The sequence below is a fragment of the Acomys minous genome (genome assembly GCF_964271855.1).
Source record: "Acomys minous genome assembly, chromosome: 11".
NCBI classification, from domain to species: Eukaryota; Metazoa; Chordata; class Mammalia; order Rodentia; family Muridae; genus Acomys; species Acomys minous.
In genome coordinates, this window is record NC_140492.1 from 31,308,220 (window position 1) to 31,328,238 (window position 20,019).

The 20,019-nt window shown below is 40.5% G+C and overlaps 1 protein-coding gene across 1 annotated transcript; it reads left to right on the forward strand.

Annotated features, from left to right (window-relative positions):
- Positions 1 to 5,731: 5,731 nt before the first annotated feature.
- LOC311608869 (sal-like protein 2) lies at positions 5,732 to 17,830 on the forward strand (the record flags this gene model as incomplete). The annotated part of the gene is given in 4 exon segments (XM_084801466.1): positions 5,732 to 5,773; positions 14,657 to 15,393; positions 15,395 to 16,109; positions 17,007 to 17,830. Coding segments are annotated over 4 exon segments (1,557 nt in total). The 3' UTR covers positions 17,070 to 17,830.
- Between the last annotated feature and the right edge of the window lie 2,189 nt (positions 17,831 to 20,019).

Consider the following 20,019-nt stretch of genomic DNA (forward strand, 5'->3'; position numbering starts at 1 on the left):
AGCTCTCAAAAATATTACATTTGGGCAAACAATATCTAGAAAAGTGTTCATCTTCCTTGGAGATGAAGAAAATGAATACCAAAACTGTGTAGTGTCTATCTTATCTTATTCAGAATGACAGTAACCAAGAAAACAATAATAGATTCTAGAGGATATATGTGTGTGTATGCTTGGGTAGGTTATTCATTGTTGATGAGAAAGAAAACAAGCTCAGACACAGTAACTCTATATAAGTGGTCTTCAAAGAGCTAAAGATGAAACTACCATCTGATTCAACTGTAGTACTCTTGGGTAAATAGTGGAAGGAATCTAATTCAGCATAGCATGTGGTTACGCTCACGTCCGTGTTTATTGCAATATAAATCACAAGAGTTCAGATTTGTAATTGGCCTAGATGCCTATTAGCAGAGGAATGGATAAAGAACACACAGTGCATATATATGCGGTGTGTCTTAATCCAGTCACAAAGGATAAGATTATGCCATTTCCAAGAAAATGGATAGATTAGAGACTGCCAAGTTGAGCCAACTGATCGAGATCTAAGAGGACATAAGATGAGATGTTTATGTTTTCTCTAGTATTCAGAATTTAGAATTTATAAATGTCAGGAAAGCAGATGGAAGATTATTAGAGTTAAAGAGGGGGATGGTAGAAGGCAAATATAAGCAATGCATGTTCAAAGAAATATAATAAAGCCTATAATTGTGCATACTTATTAATAAATAGCACAGACTTTTATTGGATCCTATAAAATTGACCATTTTGTTTCAATAATTCTGTGCTCTCTACTTTTGTTGTTAATATACTTGCTATCACTTACATTGTGCCACTATTTATTGTAGAGTAATTAGTAATACTGTCAAAGGATTTCATGTCATAAATTCTCCTTTGTAGAAGGAAAATGATGTTAATGAGGTTTTCACCAATGCCACTTTCACTTTTGGTGTTTCTGTTATCAAATATCCTATCTTTCATCCTGTTGGGAAGAAATATTACCACAATTTTTAAAAAGAAAAACGAATGAAATAGCAACTTCAGAGTGTCATATCTATTAACATGAGGCAGCTTTGCCTTGAGAATTTCTTACTCAGAGCACAGTTTCATGTAGGCATCACTAGACATACTATCTCCATGCCTCAGAACTTCTATTCCTGTATAATATCAAGTTTCACAAGGTAATATCTCTGCACATGGAGTCTAGAAGGACTGCTCTAAAAGGAACACATGTTATTGAGTGAATTAAAATGCGTTGGATGTTAGAATTTTCCTTAACAACCTGTATTCCTAAGAAATCAGTGATTTCCTTACACTATCAAAATCAACTTTACCCATAAGCACACACATTTCCCTTTCATACTATCCATGATCCTATAAATCAGTGTGAATTATGAAAACATATAACACAGCCATCTTCCCAGACACTAATATCTAATTTATTTATTAAAGTGATTCTCAAAATAAAGAGGTAATGTACGAAATTATATAATACAAAGTCAGTTGTACTTGTTGTATTGTCAGGATTGACATAGATGAGCTTGTATTTTTAAAATTACTCCAGATGATGTGAGCTTTCTTTCTTTCTTTCTTTCTTTCTTTCTTTCTTTCTTTCTTTCATTCTTTCTTTGGTTTATTTTTTTAAATTTTATTTTATTAATTTATTCATATTACATCTCAATGGTTATCCCATCCCTTGTATCCTCCCATTCCTTCCTCCCTCCCTCCCATTCTCCTCTTACTCTCCTCCCCTATGACTCTGACTGAGGGGGACTTCCTCCCCTGAATGGATAAAGAAACTGTGGTACATTTACACTATGGAATAGCAGGATACCTGATGTGAGCTTTCTATTGGCTACATTTTGGAAAAAGCGATTAAATGCTGAGCTCATAGCTCATATGCCAAGAGAGTCTTTTCACTTCTGAGCCATGTAGTAAAAGTCTAAAGTCACCACAGGTTTTCATTTTGTGTCTAGGGCAATGAATAAATAAGTAAAAATGAAAAAAGTCCCATCTGGCTATAGGAGGTGGCCACTTCAGGATCTTTAACCCCACTGTTAGAAGTTTCAACTAGGCTTACCCCCATAGACTCCCTGGAGCCTCCAGTGTCTTAGAGATGCCCAATGCACTGACTTCTGTTCTCTCTCTCCGCCCCATCACAGCTGACCTCCACTACCCTCACCACACCGTCTCCCACCCAGTTCCCTCCCTCCATCTACTTCAGATATCTGTTTTATTTCCTCTTCTTTGTGAGATTCAAATATCCTCCCTTGATCTCTCCTTGGCTTCTTTGGGTCTATGGATTGTGCCATGATTATCCTGTACTTTATGGCTAATATCCATTTATAAGTGAGTACATACCATGTATGTCTCTCTGAGTCTGGGTTATCACACTCACGGTAATCTTTTCTAGTTCCCTCCATTTGCCTGCAAATTGCATTATGTCTTTGTTTTTTAAAAGGTGAGCAGTATTCCATTGTATAAATGTACCACATTTTCTTTATCTTTTCTTTAGTTGATGGACATCTAGGTTGTCTCCAGTTTCTGGCTATTGTGAATAATGCTTCCAGTGGAGGGAAAGAGACATCAACCCACCCATAAAACCTTTGACCCAAAATTTATCTTTCTTGTAAGAAGTATAGGAATTAAGATAGAGTACAGATTGAGGGAATGGGAAATCAATGTGTGGACCAACTTGAGAGTCATCACATGGGAGAAAGCCAACCCCTGTCACTATTAATGGCCTTTTGCTATGCTTGTAGACAGAAGGCTAGCAGAAACTCTGAAAAGCTTCATCCAGCAGCTGATGGAAACAGATGTAGAGACCTACAGCCAAACAACAGTTAGACCTTGGGGAGTTTTGTGGAAGAGTGGGAGGAATGATAAAGGGAACTAGAAGGGTCAAGGACTCCACAAGAAGACCTACAGAGCAAACTAAACTGAGACCATGGGTACACACAGAGCCTGAACCACCAACTAAAGAGCAAGCATGGGCTAGACCTAGACCCACTACACATATGTAGCAGATATGAAACTTGGTCAACATATCAGCCTGCTAACAAAAGGGGTAGTACCTGCCTCTGACTCTGTGGCCTGCCTCTGGATCCCTTTCCCCTAGCTGGCCTGCCTTGTCAGGCATCAGTGCAAGAGGATGTACTGCAACTTGAGGTACCAGGGTGTGTTGGTACTCCTTGCAGTATCCGTTTCTCTGAGAAGAAAGTAGGACTGGGAGAAGAGTAGGGAGAAAGTTGAGACTGGACTGTAAAGTTCTTAAATAAATGTTTACAAAAAGGCAAAAAATAGTGAGAAATACTATCAAAGAGTATTGAAGGTTTCAATTTGCTTGTTGATAGAATAATCAAGTGTTCACATGATTAGAGACTAGTTTTGCAATACTATATAAAATATACACATACACAGACATATCACACACACACACACACACACACACACACACACACACACACACACACATCCTATATTCTGCAATACTACTTAAAAAGTTTTTAGTTTACTCTGGAGCAGAGATCTTTACTTGACCATGTTACATTCACCCAGAGACCTGCATTCTACATATTTTGAATACTTAAAAATTATTACAGGGATTTTCAAAAATACTCCATGAGTGGTAGAGCCAAAATTAAATCTATATTTGAATATTTGAATTGTTGAATAAATAACAGAGCAACAACTAAAGTGTTGTCTTGTCAACCTGTCTTTATCTAAGAATTTTTTTCTTATTCATTTTGGAGTTGAATATTTTAAAAGTTCACTCATTCAGAACTATTCATTGCAGCTATGGAAATAAGGAAACATCTCTGTCTATCCACAGAGAGACAAGAGCAAGTCAAAGACCAAACTTTTCAAAGAGAAGATACATAAAAAGCAAGAGAGGATGAAATAACTTACACACTGATTTAAAATGAGCAACAGGAAGAAAATGGGATGCATTTGACATGCAACTATGTACCTCTTACCTATATATGTGGAAAACTTCTTTTTAAATCCTTGTAATTAACCCTTAAAATAGAGAGAGTATAAGATTAAAAATAATGTCTATTTAGCATAACAACCATTCTGATAGCCTGAGAATGTGTTCAGAAGTTTGACTGTTTAAGTAAAGAAAGTAACAAAACCCACATTTCTAAAGCAGAAAACTGAAACAAAACCCTTAAGGCTAGAGAGGTAGTTCCTTGATTAACATGCCACTCAGGTATGAGCTTAAATCTGCATAGTCCACGTGCAGCCAGGTGATTTAGCATTTATCTTTAACCTCAGTGTTCTAGAGTGAGGTTGAGGCAGGGGATAATCTCTGGAAGCACCCATCAGCAAGATGAAGAGAAACTGCTTCAAGCAAACTAGAGAGGCAAGGAATGACACCGAGGTTGTTTTCTACCTCCACATACATATGATGACACGTGGATGTCTATATTTGCACACAGAAACATACAAGCAGATACTGCGACAAGCCTTCAAATCTTTGTAGGCCCTTAGAACTCAACACTTCTGCCGCCATGACAGAAGCACTAGTCAGACCTTGGAGCCCAGCATGTAGGCAGTGAGTGATGCCTGCCAAAATAGGGATAAAGATTATTTCAACAGTTCCAGGATGTGGCTGGGAAAGTCCATAAATGGACTAACCTTGATGATGGCTTCTGTAGTTTGCTCCTCAATAACTGTTCTTGCTAATTGAAGTGTGTGAATCTAGGATATGTTTTGTTTTATTTTGTTTTTGTGCTTAAAAGCCAAAGTGCACTAAGGCTCCAGGCTGCATGATTTCAGCAAGTCCCCTGTGCAAATGCATAGACTTTCTATTCAGCTTTAAGAATATAATGTGTGTTCTCTAGTAGACAAATCTTGCAACAATTCATTAAACACATACATAAAGATTGAAAAACAAAAAAAAACATTCTATATTTAAAGGACAAAATCAACAGAAAATATCTAACTACAAAATATAAGAAACTGGAAATCTGAGACACATAAATTGAGGGAAAACAATAAAGAATTAAATGAATACAACAAAATAAAATAATGTTATTTATTCTATTAAATGTTGATCTACAAATATCCTATAAGACACTGAATGAGAAAAAATACCTAAGATTAACTGATAAAGCATTTTTTTAAAAAAATGAAGAACATTGGCACAGCATTACTGTCTTAGAAATCAAGTGAAAAAATATTATGATATGAAAAATGTTAGGATCTGAGCTGTGGCTGAATAATACAGGTCTCCTCACAGGACACTGTGATTGATCCCCAGTACTAAAGGAAGGAAGGAACAGAGGACGAATAATTAGTTTATATACAGAAATTTTAATGAATTTGAGGAGCCAGAGGACATAATAACATTGCTATGATTTAGTAGTAAATATCATTTGGAGGACCAAAGACAGAGGGAAGATAGCGATTCTTGACAGTGGGAAGAGTATACAAAGCACCAGATAGATGCACGAAACTTATTCAGTCTAGGAGAGAAGGTTGGCAACGTCCACATACAGGTAGTTGATGGGGCAAGACCTTGGAACATGTAGTAGAAAATATAATCAGAGTTTAAGTGAGATACCACTAACTGGGATTTCATTGCAAGAGGATCAGAGACAGTAAGGTAGGCACACATGTGCTATTGGGTGTAGCTTCGCCAACTCCTTCATAATAGACCCAGATTGGTAAACTGAAGTAGAGAAGCTTATGGTGTTGGAGCTTTGAAAAGGGATAACTTATAACAGTCGACATGGAAAGCACAGGGGCAGTGACACCAGAGGACTGTCACAGAGTAAGAAAGCACGTTTGAAAATCATAGGTAACTGATTTCTAAATCGACTTGAGGTAAGGCTTCTGGCACCTCTACCAAACAAAACGGGTGGGGGTAATTTGAACAAAGTTGAAAATTTTCAGGAAACGTTTATCAAAAACAAGTGAATGAGTGGACAAACAAAGGAAAGAACTTGAGGATTTAAATACAAATTATGGCCAAAAATTATGAACTACAGGATCCAATTAGAAAACGTGAAAGGCTATTTACGAAAGGGATTCTAATAGCTAGTGCAGAGTGGTGAAAACAAGTGGATTTCAGCAAACAGCAAAGTTACAAATTAGAAAGGGAAATCCATCCACCTCCTGACTATAAATAGTCCATGATGACAGGAGGATTTGGGGTGAGGAAATCCAGGGGCAAAGTTCAAAGAAGCTGATACCTGAAGCGGCTTTATTGAGAGGTCAAGTCAGCCGTGGGAGACAGAGCACTGGAGTAGGAGGGTGGATACTGGACCTGTCCATCTTGGTGCAAATGGAAGCATTGTGTTGGCATCACCTTCCTGAACTGTGAGGCATGTTGAGGGTGAGTCGTTTGTACTGGGGAATTACTTAAATTCAGTAGAACTTTCTGAGAGCACGATGATGAAGAAGCAGGAAGATCGTGGGCCAGAGAACCGGAAGATATAGAGGTAGAGAGGTGAAATCACGTTATGAAGTGAGAGTGTGGAGTGTGGTCAGGGGGTTGAGGAGAGTACAGCTGAGAAGGGAGGAGTCCCTGGAGGTTTGGACTGTGCAAGTCTGGCGATCTGATTTCAATCCTTGCAAACTACATAAAGGTGGAAGGAGAGAACTGACGCCATAGTAAGGACCTCTGACCTCCAAGTGTGCATCGGCATGCAGGCCCATTCAAACACACACACACACACACACACACACACACACACACACACACACACACACACACACACCACACCACTAAATCATGTTGAAAAAAATGAACTCTCTCTCTCTTTCTCTCTGTGTATGAATACGTGATTGGTTAATGATTCCATCAATATAGAGATACCAGAAGACAATAAAATACCAAATGTATGGAAAGCTAGCATTATGGAATGCTATCTGCTATCTCCATGCAAAGCAACTACCGTTTTGATCAGATGAGCTGGGCCTATACCATCATGAACAAGAATGGTGACATTCCAATAGCAAAGAAAGGGGGCAAACAGGTTCTTGGAAACAAGGCATATTCCAGCCGATTTTTTCTTAACATACAGGAATATGTATGAAGTTCATCCTTAATGAAATATGGGTTCTCGGTCTTAGGAGGTGCTAGAAGCCCTATAAGGTCAGCTAGGAGCTGTTTTATTTATGTGGCTGTGAGGAAACCATCATCCACGCTTCGTGAAGACTTTCCAGTGTGGATGTTTGGGGTTCCCCATTCTTTTGTAAGTAGTCACTCACCCGTGCTCTCAAACTGAGCCCCACAAACACATTGTATCTAGGGTGAACTTTTGTGGAGCTTGATAAGGCATGGAAAGGCACTGTTTCTATCTCTTCAGGGAAAGGATTCTTGCTGTTATCTTGTAAGCAGGACATCTAATTTTAAGAGGTATCTGCTTACTGTTTCTCATACCATTTCTCCTAGTATTTAAGAAAGTTCAGTGATATCCCTATTATTTCAACTTCTCACTGAAATCATGTTATCTGCCCCACAGAGACTTTGCACACCATACTGCTTTCAGGAATATCAATGCTTCTCAATATCTTCAATGTTTCCAGTCTTTAAAATGATTGCAATTTCAATATCACTTGCTAGTTATTTTCCTTATTATTTATTGTATTACATTATTCTTCTTTACAGAGAATCTGATTAGGTAAAATTTCAATGTCCTTCCTACTTCCTTGCCTTTAAACCCTATGCAGACAGGGAACAAGATGGGATTTTTGTTTTCAAATGAACTATGTCAGATGCAACTGTTGTTTTAAACTAATATTTGAATGAATCACACAAAATGCCCTTTCTTCCCATCTACACCAGCATTTTTGTCAATGATTTTTATTTTATCTTAACTAAACTGATTAGGATGAAATGAAATCTCAAAGTTGTTTCATTTCATATTTTTTCTGATAAATAAGAATTTCAAACACTAAAAAACTATTTCAGTGATTTGGAGTTAGCCTCTTGAGAATTACATGTGTAGTTCTATGTGGCAATGTTTAATTGCACTGCTTACTTGATATTTATTTGAGTTTTTTATATATACTGGATACTAACTTACACACACACACACACACACACACACACACACACACACACACACACATACTTGTATATTTGGTAAAGAGTTTTTTCACAGTCCTTAGGCTGTCTCTTTACTTGATTGATAATGCCCTTGTAATACAGAAACTTTGTAGTTTCATAAGGCCCCTTCCATCTGTTGGTTGTTTTGATGCCTGCAAAAGGCCTTTCATATTGCTCTGTGTCCATTTCATGTTTTTTATTTAACAGAGTCAGAGTATCTTATGTTGAGGTTTCCTGGTCCATTTGGATTCAAGTTTTGTATAGCATGAGAAATAAGGATCTAATGTCATTGTTCTGCCTGTATTGTCTGGTTTATCAAGCACCATTTCATGAAGATGCTGTCTTTCCTCCAAGGAATATTGGTGGGCTCTTTGTCAAAATGAGGTGATTATAGGAGCATGTGTTTATATCTGGGTCTTTAATTCAATTCCACTGATTATTGTTTCTGTTTTATGCCACTACCATGCTGATTTTATTACTATAGCTCTATAGCATAAATTGAAATATGAGATGGATTTTATTGTTCAAGATTCTTTTGACTGTCCTGGGTCAGTTGTGCTTTTATGTGAACATTAGGATTTATCTTTTTTTCTGTGAGGAATTGATTTGAGGATTGCATCAAATCTATAAATCACTTTTGGCATGATGATTATTCTTACAATATGAATCTTTCCAATCCATGAGCACTTAGATCTACCGCTATCTTCTTGACTTTCTTTTAACAGTGTCTTACAGTTTTCAGTGGAGAAGTTTTTCACTTTCTTGCTTTAATATATTCTTAAAAAGGGTATTTTATTGCAGCTATGGTGATCAGGATAGTTTCACTAATTTCTTTCTCAGTATTCTTTATCTTGCTATATAGGAATACCACTGATTTTGTGCATTAATTCTATTTCCTACTTCCTGTTGAATGTATTTGTCAGTGGTAGGAGTTTTCTAGTGGAGTTGTTAGTACACAGAATCATGTCATATACACAGAAGGATACTTTAACTTCCTTCTTTCCTATTTGTAGTCCATTTATTCTCCATTGTCTTATTTGTATAGCTCAGACTCTAAGCAGTATAATGAACAATACTGAATAAAAGGAAATCCTTTTCTTATTTCTGATTGTAGTGGAAATGCTTTGGACTTTTCTCCATTTACCATGATCTTGGCTATGGGATTTTTGGGTACTGCCTTTATTATGTTGAGGTATATCCCTGTATCCCTACACTCTTTAGGGATTTTGTCATGAACTGATGTTAGATTTGACAAAAGGCCTTTTGTGTATCTTATAAATGACCATGTGGTTTCAGACCTTTAGTCTATTTATATGGTCATTATACTTTTATAGGTACTGGCTTTCTATGTTGAAGCATATCGCCATCTCTCTGAGGAGGCTAACTTCATTGTGGTGGGAGACCCTTTTGATAGGTTCTTGAAATCAGTTCCCAAGTATTTCATTGAGAATTAAAAAAAAGATGTATGGTCATCTGAGAGATTGCTGTTAATTCTTTATTTTGTTCTTGGGTTTTTGTCTTGTTTTAGAATCAAGGTGACAATGGCTTTGTACATTTGAAAGTGTGCCTTCCTTTCTTTTGTATAGAATATTTTTTGAAGCATTGGCACATATGTCCTCATCCCAAGCATCAGCAATCATTGGGGAAAGAGGTCAGAAAGACTGTAAGAGTTAGAATAGTAAGTACCTGTCAATACATTATTTGCTGAACACATGAACTTACATCATCTGGGGCTACATGCACAAACCCTATAAAAGATCAAGCTGGCCAATCTCCAAATAGATAGGGTAGGCTCCTGAAGTCCCACCCCTAGCTGAAGAGCAACTGATGGATGCTTTACAAAGGAGAGGTAGTTTTCTTCAGGCGTGTGGCTTCTGCATCAAGTTGACTCACCAGGCTAGACCCTAAAGTAGTATGTATGGGGTCCAGCTTCGTAGCAAGGTTGTATGAGCTATGTGAAAGCCCTTTGGGTGAGGGGCAGGCAGAGAACACCGTGTTAGAAGCCTATCAGTTGGTTGTAGAGCAGGCAGGGCTTGCCAGTCTATGCTAGGGCACTGCATACGAGAACAGGGTTTGATCTTGTGGGTTGAAGAGGAAGAATGGAAGGGAGGGTCAGGAAGAATCATGGGGAAGGGCCTAGACACGGGTTCCCATCTTTATCTTTTTTATATACAGAACTTTCCCTTCCTTTAGAATATCCACTCCATTGCAGTCCTTTACTTTATATCCAACCTCTGTGATTATTTGAGTTGAAAAACACATATCTAAAGCTTTCAAGTTAACATTCACATATAATAAGGTATGCACTATTTGTTCTTTGGGGTCTGGGTTACCTCAATCAAGATGATTGTTTCTAACTCCATCCATTTGCTTGTAATTTTTTTTTTCTGCCAGTTGAATATTTCATTGTATAAAGGCACCACATTTTCATTATCCATTTATCAGCTGATGGACAACCAGCAATGAAAGGGTAAGCACAGTACATGTGTGTATTAGAGAGTCAGTTCCAAATGATAAAGGTAAAGCATTTTTTTCAAATCAGAAACACAAACAATACGCAAGACAGCACAAAATAAGGAGTATAAGAATTCAAGAGCCTCATTTTCAGCTTTCTGGCTCAATATCTCTGCCAGACTTATTTGCAGGGCAGAACTTATTGAGGACTTGCTTACCATGTCTTGGCCGACTGTGGCCATCGACTCTGCCTGCATCTAAGCTGCCCATTTTTAGGCAGAATTCTGTTTGTGGCAGGAATGAGGACATTTTGCCCAGTGGCTTGTTTGCCACATTTGAAGCTCTCTCCATAAGGAGGCTCTTTGATGCTCAGCATCTTCTTCGAGGTCAGCTGGGTAAGTTGAAGATGTGGCTCCAATGTTATAGAAAATGATGGGTGACTGTTCAGGCAGTGAACCGTCTGAGTCAATTTGTACATCTTGGAAGCTGCTTACCTGCACTCCTGGTTCACTCAGGAATTTAACTTTTATTCCTTCTCAAGTCTCTGAGGGGCATTGAAGGCCAGATGATATAGTTTTACAATCAAGTTTAGTTGGTTAGGGGATAATATCTTTTCCGATCAAGATAAATAAGTTAAGTTATTAGAGTTGAGATAGGATAGATATTGAATTTCATTCAGAAATTTAGACCCAGCCAGACAGGAAAGACATTTATTTCAAGCTGGACAAATACAAATAGCCAAACCACTATGAATGTAACATTTATAGAACTCACGGTTGTCACACAGTTATCCCGGTTGTATGCAGTTTGTTTTATACATGTGTAGTAAAATAAATGTATTTTTAAAAAGTAAATTAAAAAAGGAAATGAAAATTAATTCAAGGTGAGGAAAAGCTGGATGACACTGCAGATACTTACTTCTACTGAGTATGAATCCATGTGAAAAAGGGAGCATTAGAAAAAGTTTGGCAAATATATACCAGACACAAAAGGTATGGAAAAATGAGGAGGACTCTGTTCTATTCTGTTTCTTAAAGTGAAAACTGAGAAGGCTCCTGACCATCTTACAAAGACAGGTTCTCCATAGTCTGTGAAGGCTGAAATACTGGATCCTTAAGCATGTTTCTAGGTTATGTGTAAGTGTTTTTAAAGTAACATTTATTGGTTTCTGGTTAGAGCATTGTATACAGTTATTATCAAAGAAAAGAGAACAAGGAAGAAAACACAAACCATCTGTGATAAAATAGTTTCATTACATATGAAGATAACTAATGTTGCCTGAAGCCAGGCTTTCTCAAGGCAGTTGTCTGACACGGTACAGAGAAGGCGATTGAGGCAGCAGGGTGACACAGCAAAATTGGGAGGATGGCTGTACGATTGGGGTTGCCAACTCAGCACAGCAGTTATAAATCCTCAGATTCTTCCTGATTTGGGCTTCAATGGGTTATGAAACATAGCAAAGGAGCAAAGAGAATAGACATGAAAGAACTGAGTGCAAAGAGAGAAAGAGAAAGAAGGCAAATTATTATTGGTTCTTCTAAAATATTGTAATAAAATATATCACTGTGTATTTCATGAAAATAACATAAGACTTTGTAATTTAGTAACTTTGGATAGGAAAAACGGAGACTCCAAGTGCATAATAGTATGTCTGAGAAGACAAGAGAGTTTGCAGCTCTAGAGAGCATTGTCACTTTCGGCTGAAATGGCTGAGACAGCTGCTGCTTTCTACCAATCTCGCATCTGCTCCCAAGATTTTCTTTGAAGAAACACTGCAGTTCACATTTCATCAGGACAGGACACTTTCTCTCATCAGCTCCAGGTTCTAACATTTGACCTGAGATAATAAATAACTGCATTCCATCTTAGCTTCCATCTCAGCCTAGATCATTGGCTCTGAAATTAGGGGTGTGGCTTGGTTTAGGTGTATAGGAAACGGGCCAGGTTTTTTACCAACATAGCTAGGGAATACTTCTTTCTAATGAGCTGGGACCACATGGGGATACGTTTGGAATTCAGGGAAGCATTATGAAAAGAAAGCCTACCTTTTCAAAACCGAAGCCTGTTCTTTCTATGAGAGTGGAGCTGAGCTCCCTGATGCTAACCTTCATGGCTGCTATAGTGTTCATGATCATTTAAATATATTATTTTTCAAATTAATATTCAGTGTAATGAGTTTTCCTTTGGCATACTTGCACACATTAACATTTGATTAATATGTCTTCCTGTCCTTCACATTCTTGTTGTCCACCTCCCTGCTTGATCCCTCATCGCCCCCATATTTTCTTTTCCTTTTTCAAGAAAAGCACAAATGTTCTGCTACCCTTCCCATTTCTTCCTTTTTTTAAAAAAAGGCTTATTTTATTTATTTCTAGTTTATGTGTATGAGTGTTTTGATTGCATGTGTGTATGTGCATGGCAAGCTGAGCTCTTGGTCAGAAGAGTAAGATAGGTTGCCTGGAAACCAGAGTTACAGATGGTATGAACCATCCTGTATGTGCTGGGCGCAGAACTCAAGGCCTCTGCAAGAACTGCAAGTGTTCTTGCCCTATAAGACAGCTCTTAGGCTCCTATTTTTATTATATGAACTGTGCATGTATGTGCATGCATACATGCACATGTGCACACATGTATGTGTAAAGGTGTGCATTCCATGGCACAGATACGGAGATCAGAATGCAACTTTTGAGGTGGCAGTTTTCTTGGTCATGTTAGCCCTGAGGATCAAATCAAGTTTTCAGTCTTGGTGGCAAGCACCCTTGCCCACTGAGCCATCTTACAGGCTCCCAATTCTACACTCTGAGCTTCTTCTCCATTAATCCATGGACTTTCTTATTTGCCCCAAATCAAACTCCACACTTCCTCTCAAAGAACAGTTGATACTAACTTCCTGATACTTTTCACAAAACAGTTCTGGTGATCTTTCTGTCCATACAAAGTTTACAATGATAACATTTCAAACAGTGTTATATGTGGCAAAAGTAAGTTATCAGTATAGGTTTTTGAAGTGTGAAGAAGTTATAACTCCATCATATTTTCCACAGGCTGCTTGTCTTTCTTACCAAGTTTACAAGATCCAATTGTTTACACATGAGGGATTCTACACTTTCAGGAATAGATTATCTCTGTAATTGACCTGGCTAGGGGCAGTAAAACTCAATATTGTGGCTTCCAGCTTCAAGAGCTATTGAACACTAGAAAGAACCAGTCTGAACATGAACTGTGAGCACAAAATATACCCTGGTTATTGTCAGCATAATATAAAATGGAATATAATGTATTTTAATAGCTACCGATTACATGTTGAAAGTTAACTTTTTGACATATAAGATTAATTAAATTATTTGGCTTTCTTTCATATCTTTGTATCTTTTCTTTTTATCTTTTTAAATATAATTACTGAGAAAATTCAAAATTACCAATGCATGTTACATTGGTGATTTGTATTATATTTATCCTTGACAGCCTTTGAGTAAAGATTATAAGTGAAAAGTTTAAAACTTTAATAAGTATATAACACATTTTCTTTATGTTAATATTCTGATTGTGACCTTACAAGTCACAATCTTTTAATATATAAGCTTTTATAAGTAATTAAAATAAAGAAATGGTCACACTGTGTTTTAACTAATGTCTACCATGTCTTTTGATTTTTAGCAGACATTTGAAAATCATGGAAAACATTGTCATTAAAGGCAATAAAAGATATTGACACACATAGGTAGAACTTGATCCTAAGCTGAAATGCTATCACCAGAATCAGAGTGCAGCTCATGGTGGCCCAGGTAGTTTATGGTCTCTGACCAGGGACTATTGGCTTCTGGCTCAGAGCATGACAGTACCAACCCAGTAAGATGGAGAGTTTGGCCCCATGCAAACGCTAGTCATCATTCTCTGACCTTGACTTGATACAGGTAACTCCATCTACTCTGGAGGGAAATGGAAATTTGACTTCATTTTTAATGTGAAAACTGATCATCATGACCATGACAGCCTGACAGTAACTCCCCAATATCCACTTTTGGCCTCTTGGTAAAGGACATACGTTTTGAAGACTGCATGATCCGGTGCCAGTTCTAAGCATTCTAGAGCAAGGCGAACACAGGTGCCTTAGCAGTACGGTGGGTTGTTGCAACTTCTCGGTAGTATTTTGAAAAGCATGTGGCCACGGAGAGCCTGACCCTGCTCTCCACCGGTACAAGCACAGCAGCGGCTCCTGGGCTCCCTGCTTTCAACAAGTTTGTGCTCATGAAAGCAGTGGAGCCCAAGAGCAAAGCTGATGAGAACACTCCCCCAGGGAGTGAGGGCTCAGCCATCGCGGGAGTAGCGGACAGTGACGCAGCAACCCGAATGCAGCTAAGTAAGGTGGTGACCTCACTACCTAGTTGGGCACTGCTTACTAACCACTTGAAGTCAACTGCAAGTTTCCCCTTCCCTTATGTGCTAGAACCCTTGGGTGCCTTGCCTTCGGAGACATCAAAGCTGCAGCAGCTGGTAGAAAAGAGTGACCGCCAAGGAGCTGTGGCAGTGGCCTCTACTGCCTCAGGAGCTCCCACTACTTCCGCCCCTGCCCCTTCATCCTCGGCTTCTGGACCTAACCAGTGTGTCATCTGTCTCCGCGTGCTGAGCTGCCCTCGGGCTCTACGCCTGCATTATGGCCAACATGGAGGTGAGCGGCCCTCCAAGTGTAAAGTGTGTGGCAGAGCTTTCTCTACGAGGGGCAACTTGCGTGCACATTTTGTGGGCCACAAGACCAGTCCCGCTGCCCAGGCCCAGAACTCGTGCCCCATCTGCCAGAAGAAGTTTACTAATGCTGTCACTCTGCAGCAACACGTGCAGATGCACCTGGGGGGCCAGATCCCCAACGGTGGTTCCACACTTGCTGAAGGAAAATAACTCTGAGCAATCTACAGTCTCTGGACCAGGGAGTTTCCCTCAGCAGCAATTCCAGCAGCCATCACCGGAAGAGGAGTTGTCCGAGGAAGAGGAGGAGGAGGAAGAAGAAGAGGAAGAAGTGACAGATGAAGATTCCCTAGCAGGAAGAGGCTCAGAGAGGGGGGGGGGGGGGGAGAAGGCCATATCTGTGCGAGGTGACTCAGAAGAGGTATCCGGGGCAGCGGAGGAAGTGGGAGCCGCAGCAGCGGCAGCAGCAGCACCTACCACCGGGAAGGAGATGGATAATACTGAGAAAGCCACTCAGCAAGCTGCTCTGCCACCACCCCCGCCCCCACCCGACAACCTGGACCATCCTCAACCCATGGAGCAGGGAACCAGTGATGTTTCCGGAGGCGTGGAGGAGGAAGCCAAACTGGAGGGGACCTCGAGCCCGATGGCTGCGCTCACTCAAGAAGGGGAAGCCACCAGCACCCCTTTGGTGGAAGAGCTAAACGTCCCAGAAGCCAAGAAAAAGGAGCCGGGAGAGAGCAGCAGCAGAAAGGCCTGTGAAGTGTGTGGCCAGACCTTCCTGACCCAAGCAGCCCTGGAGGAGCATCAGATGACCCATCCCAAGGAAGGGCCGCTCTTCACTTGTGTCTTCTGCAGGCAGGGCTTCCTTGACCGTGCCATGCTCAAGAAGCACATGCTATTGGCTCACCACCAGGTAACGCCCTTTGCACCCCATGGCCCTCAGAATATTGCTACTCTTTCCTTGGTCCCTGGCTGTCCCTCTGCCATCACTCCCCCGGGGCTCCCCCCATTCCCTCAAAAGGATGACCCCGCCATCCCATGAGCCTGTTTTTCTGTACCTGGTTCTCTATGACCCAGGGAACAGAAACAGAGAGAGAAAGAGAGAGCTCCATAGAAGGACCTCCAAGAATTTACTCACCCTTCTTGTCTTGTCTTAAGTTCTGACATGATGTTTCTAGTGACTTCCCTCTAGTCCCTGAGCTTGGAAATTGCCTTTGAAAAGGAATGCCCCCTAAGAAGATGGCATCACCTTTTTGTTCTACGTAACTAAGGAAAACAAGTTCTCTGTAGCTTTCATATTCTTAAGGGAGCTGCCCCCTCTTCTCCTTTTCCCTTTGGCAGGTATACCAGAATCCCCTCCCTTTTTTTTTTTTCTTTTTCTTTTTTTGGAATGACACCCTTGCTCAAAGAGGCTGGCAGCTGCCTGTAGAGGGGCCAGGGCTACTCCTTGGTGATCTTAACCAAGTAGCACTGTAACACTTCTTGTGCCAGGACCCTTTGAGAAGCTTATATGGGGTGTGGTTCTTACCTTCCTGCCACCAGGACCCAGTTTTCCTGTCAGGTGGCTTACCCCCCGAGCCCTGAAGTTCTAGGTCCACCCACATTGCCACTCTACCCCTAGTACCATTGTTGCTGTTAAGCCCAGGAACTGTGTTTGTGAAGGCGACGCCAAGAGCATGATGCAGGGAGCAGAGGAAAACGCAGCCTCTCTCCCGTTTCAGTCTCCTGTAGCTGAGGCAGTGCCCAACGAGCACACCAGAGAAAAGAAGGAACAACCCATAACTTCTCTCTCCTTCCTCCTGCTCCCAAGGGTGCTGCCAATGAAGATATTCTAGTAATCGGTGGCTCCACTCTAGGACGTAGGGAAGACTGAAGGACTGGGATCCCTTTTTTTCTCAGTATGTCCCCTGAGTCGTCACACTAAGGCAAAGATATTGGTTGGTCATCAAGATACAAGGATTCCTTCAGCTTCTCGATTACCACGGCCTCTCAACCAGCAAGCAGATTTCTTGCCAAGAGGTCTCCCATGCGATGTTTTAGGAAGTGGACAGTTCATAGCTTTGAAGAGCCTCGTTGGTGAGGGCGGTTACTGATGGAGAGGTGAGGAGCGATGCTAAAACAGGGGTGGCTGGGAACCTAGTTGATGAAGAACTGGATATTATGTAAAGAGGAGGGACTTCAGCTCCTTAGAGCATGAACATTCTCAGAAATGTTCCTTTGGTTTAATGGTGATGCGGTGTGCAGAGGCACCAGGGGGACTAGGTACCACTGGTACTAGGATGCTTTTAGTTTTAGATAACTCCCTATTTTATTCCCTTGCCCCTTGTATTTCTCTCGTCGTCTTCTCAAACCCCTTTCCTGCCCAATTTTGCCTGGCCATGGGCTAGAACTTATGTCTTTTTTTTTTTCCTTGTCTGCTTCTACGAGTCCCAGACATTGAGAGATGAGCATCAAGTGGTTCCTCCCTGCCTCTCTGTCTTGTAGTGAGATGTAGTGTTTACTCTTAACATAGGGTCCTGTGGAACAGGAGTTCTGAGGAGGAGACTGGATTTTGCTGTCAGCTAATGTTAACGGTGGTTCTCTGAAGTCGTGGGCTCCAGAGGTCTGTAACACAGTGCAATGTGTAAGAGCAGAGAAGGGAGACACTAGTATCCTGCCCTTCATCATTAAAGGTGTTTTGGCCAAAAAAAAAAAAAAAAAAAAAAAAGCATGTAGCCTCCTTTCACTCTTATTTCCTTCTTTCAGACTGGACTGCATGTGTGGTGGCAGAAGTAGAGCCGCCTCATCAACAGTGATGTATCTAAACGGACACAGAACAATAAGGACAGCAAGTTACCAAGAAGAGACTTGATACCCTATGAACATATACAGGGGGAGGTAATCCCCCTCAGGAACAGTCATAGGGGAGGAGAATAAGGGGAAAATGGGAGGGAGGGAAGAATGGGAGGATACAAGGGATGGGATAACCATTGAGATGTAACAAGAATAAATTAATAAAGGAAAAAAATAAAAATAAAAGAAATTTAAAAAAAGAACAATACCATCTAAATAATCTTAATGAACTAACAAACAGTAGAACTTTTAAGTGTTTAGAAAGCAGCCATTTAGGAGCATAATAAAAACATTAGTATCAAAGTTGGAGAGATAGTTTTTAAGAGCACACACTACTCTTATATTCCCTGGACCATATTGTCCTGTGTCTGTTTAGGTATATCCCAGGAAGATTTAGGCAGGCACAGATTGTTTAATCTTAATACTTTCGATGATATTATGATTTCCTCTTAAATGTGATGCAGAGATATGGGTAAATGACTGTATATAAATATATATTTTAAATACATAAGGTAGTTGGAGAAAGTAGATTCGATTATACCAGTCTTCAGACTAAGGTGTTGTGGGTTCCTTTCTCTGAGAGGCTGGGCTAAGAATCTGGTCACAGAGTTTTCCTCAACCTTCTGGAGGTTAGCTGAAGAAGGCTCTGCCCTGAGAACTAGTCATGAAGAAGGCCTTCTGTGCAGGGAGGGAGTGCAGGGTAGCCACCCTCAGCCAGCGTTGAGACAGTGGGAACCCTGCATCCCTTCCAGCAGGAGAAGGGAACCTCTGACTTGTAAAAGGCCAGATAACCAACTGCACTTGGTTGATATAAAGACATTCAAAGAGTTAAATAGCTAGATTTTAATTCACTAAGCTTAATGATAAAAGAAAGACAAGGACAGAGAGCCACAGAGGGAAAAAACGGGAAAAATCCCAGCCCCCACTGCAGATCTCGGTTTTTAAGCCAAGGGTAACTGAATTGCAGGAGCCACTCCCAAGGACACTTCCTGGAGCTGGTCTTCAGGGCACCTTTGATATGTTTTTCTTCAAAGAGACAGCTTTTAAAGAGAGCGGTGGTGGTGGTGGTGGTGGTGGTGGTGGTCATCGTCATCGTCGTCAGTGTCCTCCCAAACCGCTGTCATGTTGGCAGTTTACAAAAAAACCCTTGTAAGAGAAAGCTGAGAGTTCAGCAGGAGACTCCTGCTGTCTAAGAGGACTGAGTGTGAAGGGAACTGCTACCGCACATCATTGTAGGGGTGGGAGTAAAAAGGAGCTTGGAGAAAGGTTAAGAGCTGCCTGACTGGAACTTTGAAAACAGTTCGAGTCTTTGCATAGTTGGTTCACGATTTAAAAAATCACACCAATGTGATTTACCGAGGAAGAGCGGGCCTCCGGTGTTAGAAGCTGGAGGGAAAAGATGTGGTAAAAGTAAAAGGGGCGCTTCGGTCTTTTTCGGGTTGGCAATGAGATAGCCGTCCACAAATGCCCACAGTTAGATCATTAAGGAGGTCAAAGGAGAATCCCTGTTCTTGGGTAAAGGAAAAACATAGAAACAAAGTGACGTGCAGTCGGAATGTTCCTAAAACTCCAATCAAATACTGTGAGTACTGTGGAAAACATAGATTGTGTTGAACCAATTCCAAGTCACCAACTAACAGCTGCTTCGAACCACAGCAAAACTAACAACACTGAATAAGCTTCTACCAAACTTTTCTAGTCTTTAGGATGTTGAAAAAAATATATGTTCTTTATGCACTAAAGAGATAGTGAGGAAGAAAGTTTTAGACAGTTCACTCACGGGGAGGTAAAGTCCATGAAAGGGGTGACATCTAATTAGACTCAGTCATGTCAGTAACCCCATTCATATCCACTCATAGCAAGGACACACGTTTGTGTTTTGTCAGTGTGCAAGACATGAAAGGCAACAGCTGCTGCCAAGTGGCTTACAGCCACTAGCCTAGAAAATGCATCGCAGCTCGGTCACACGGGAAAACCTAATGCGTACATAC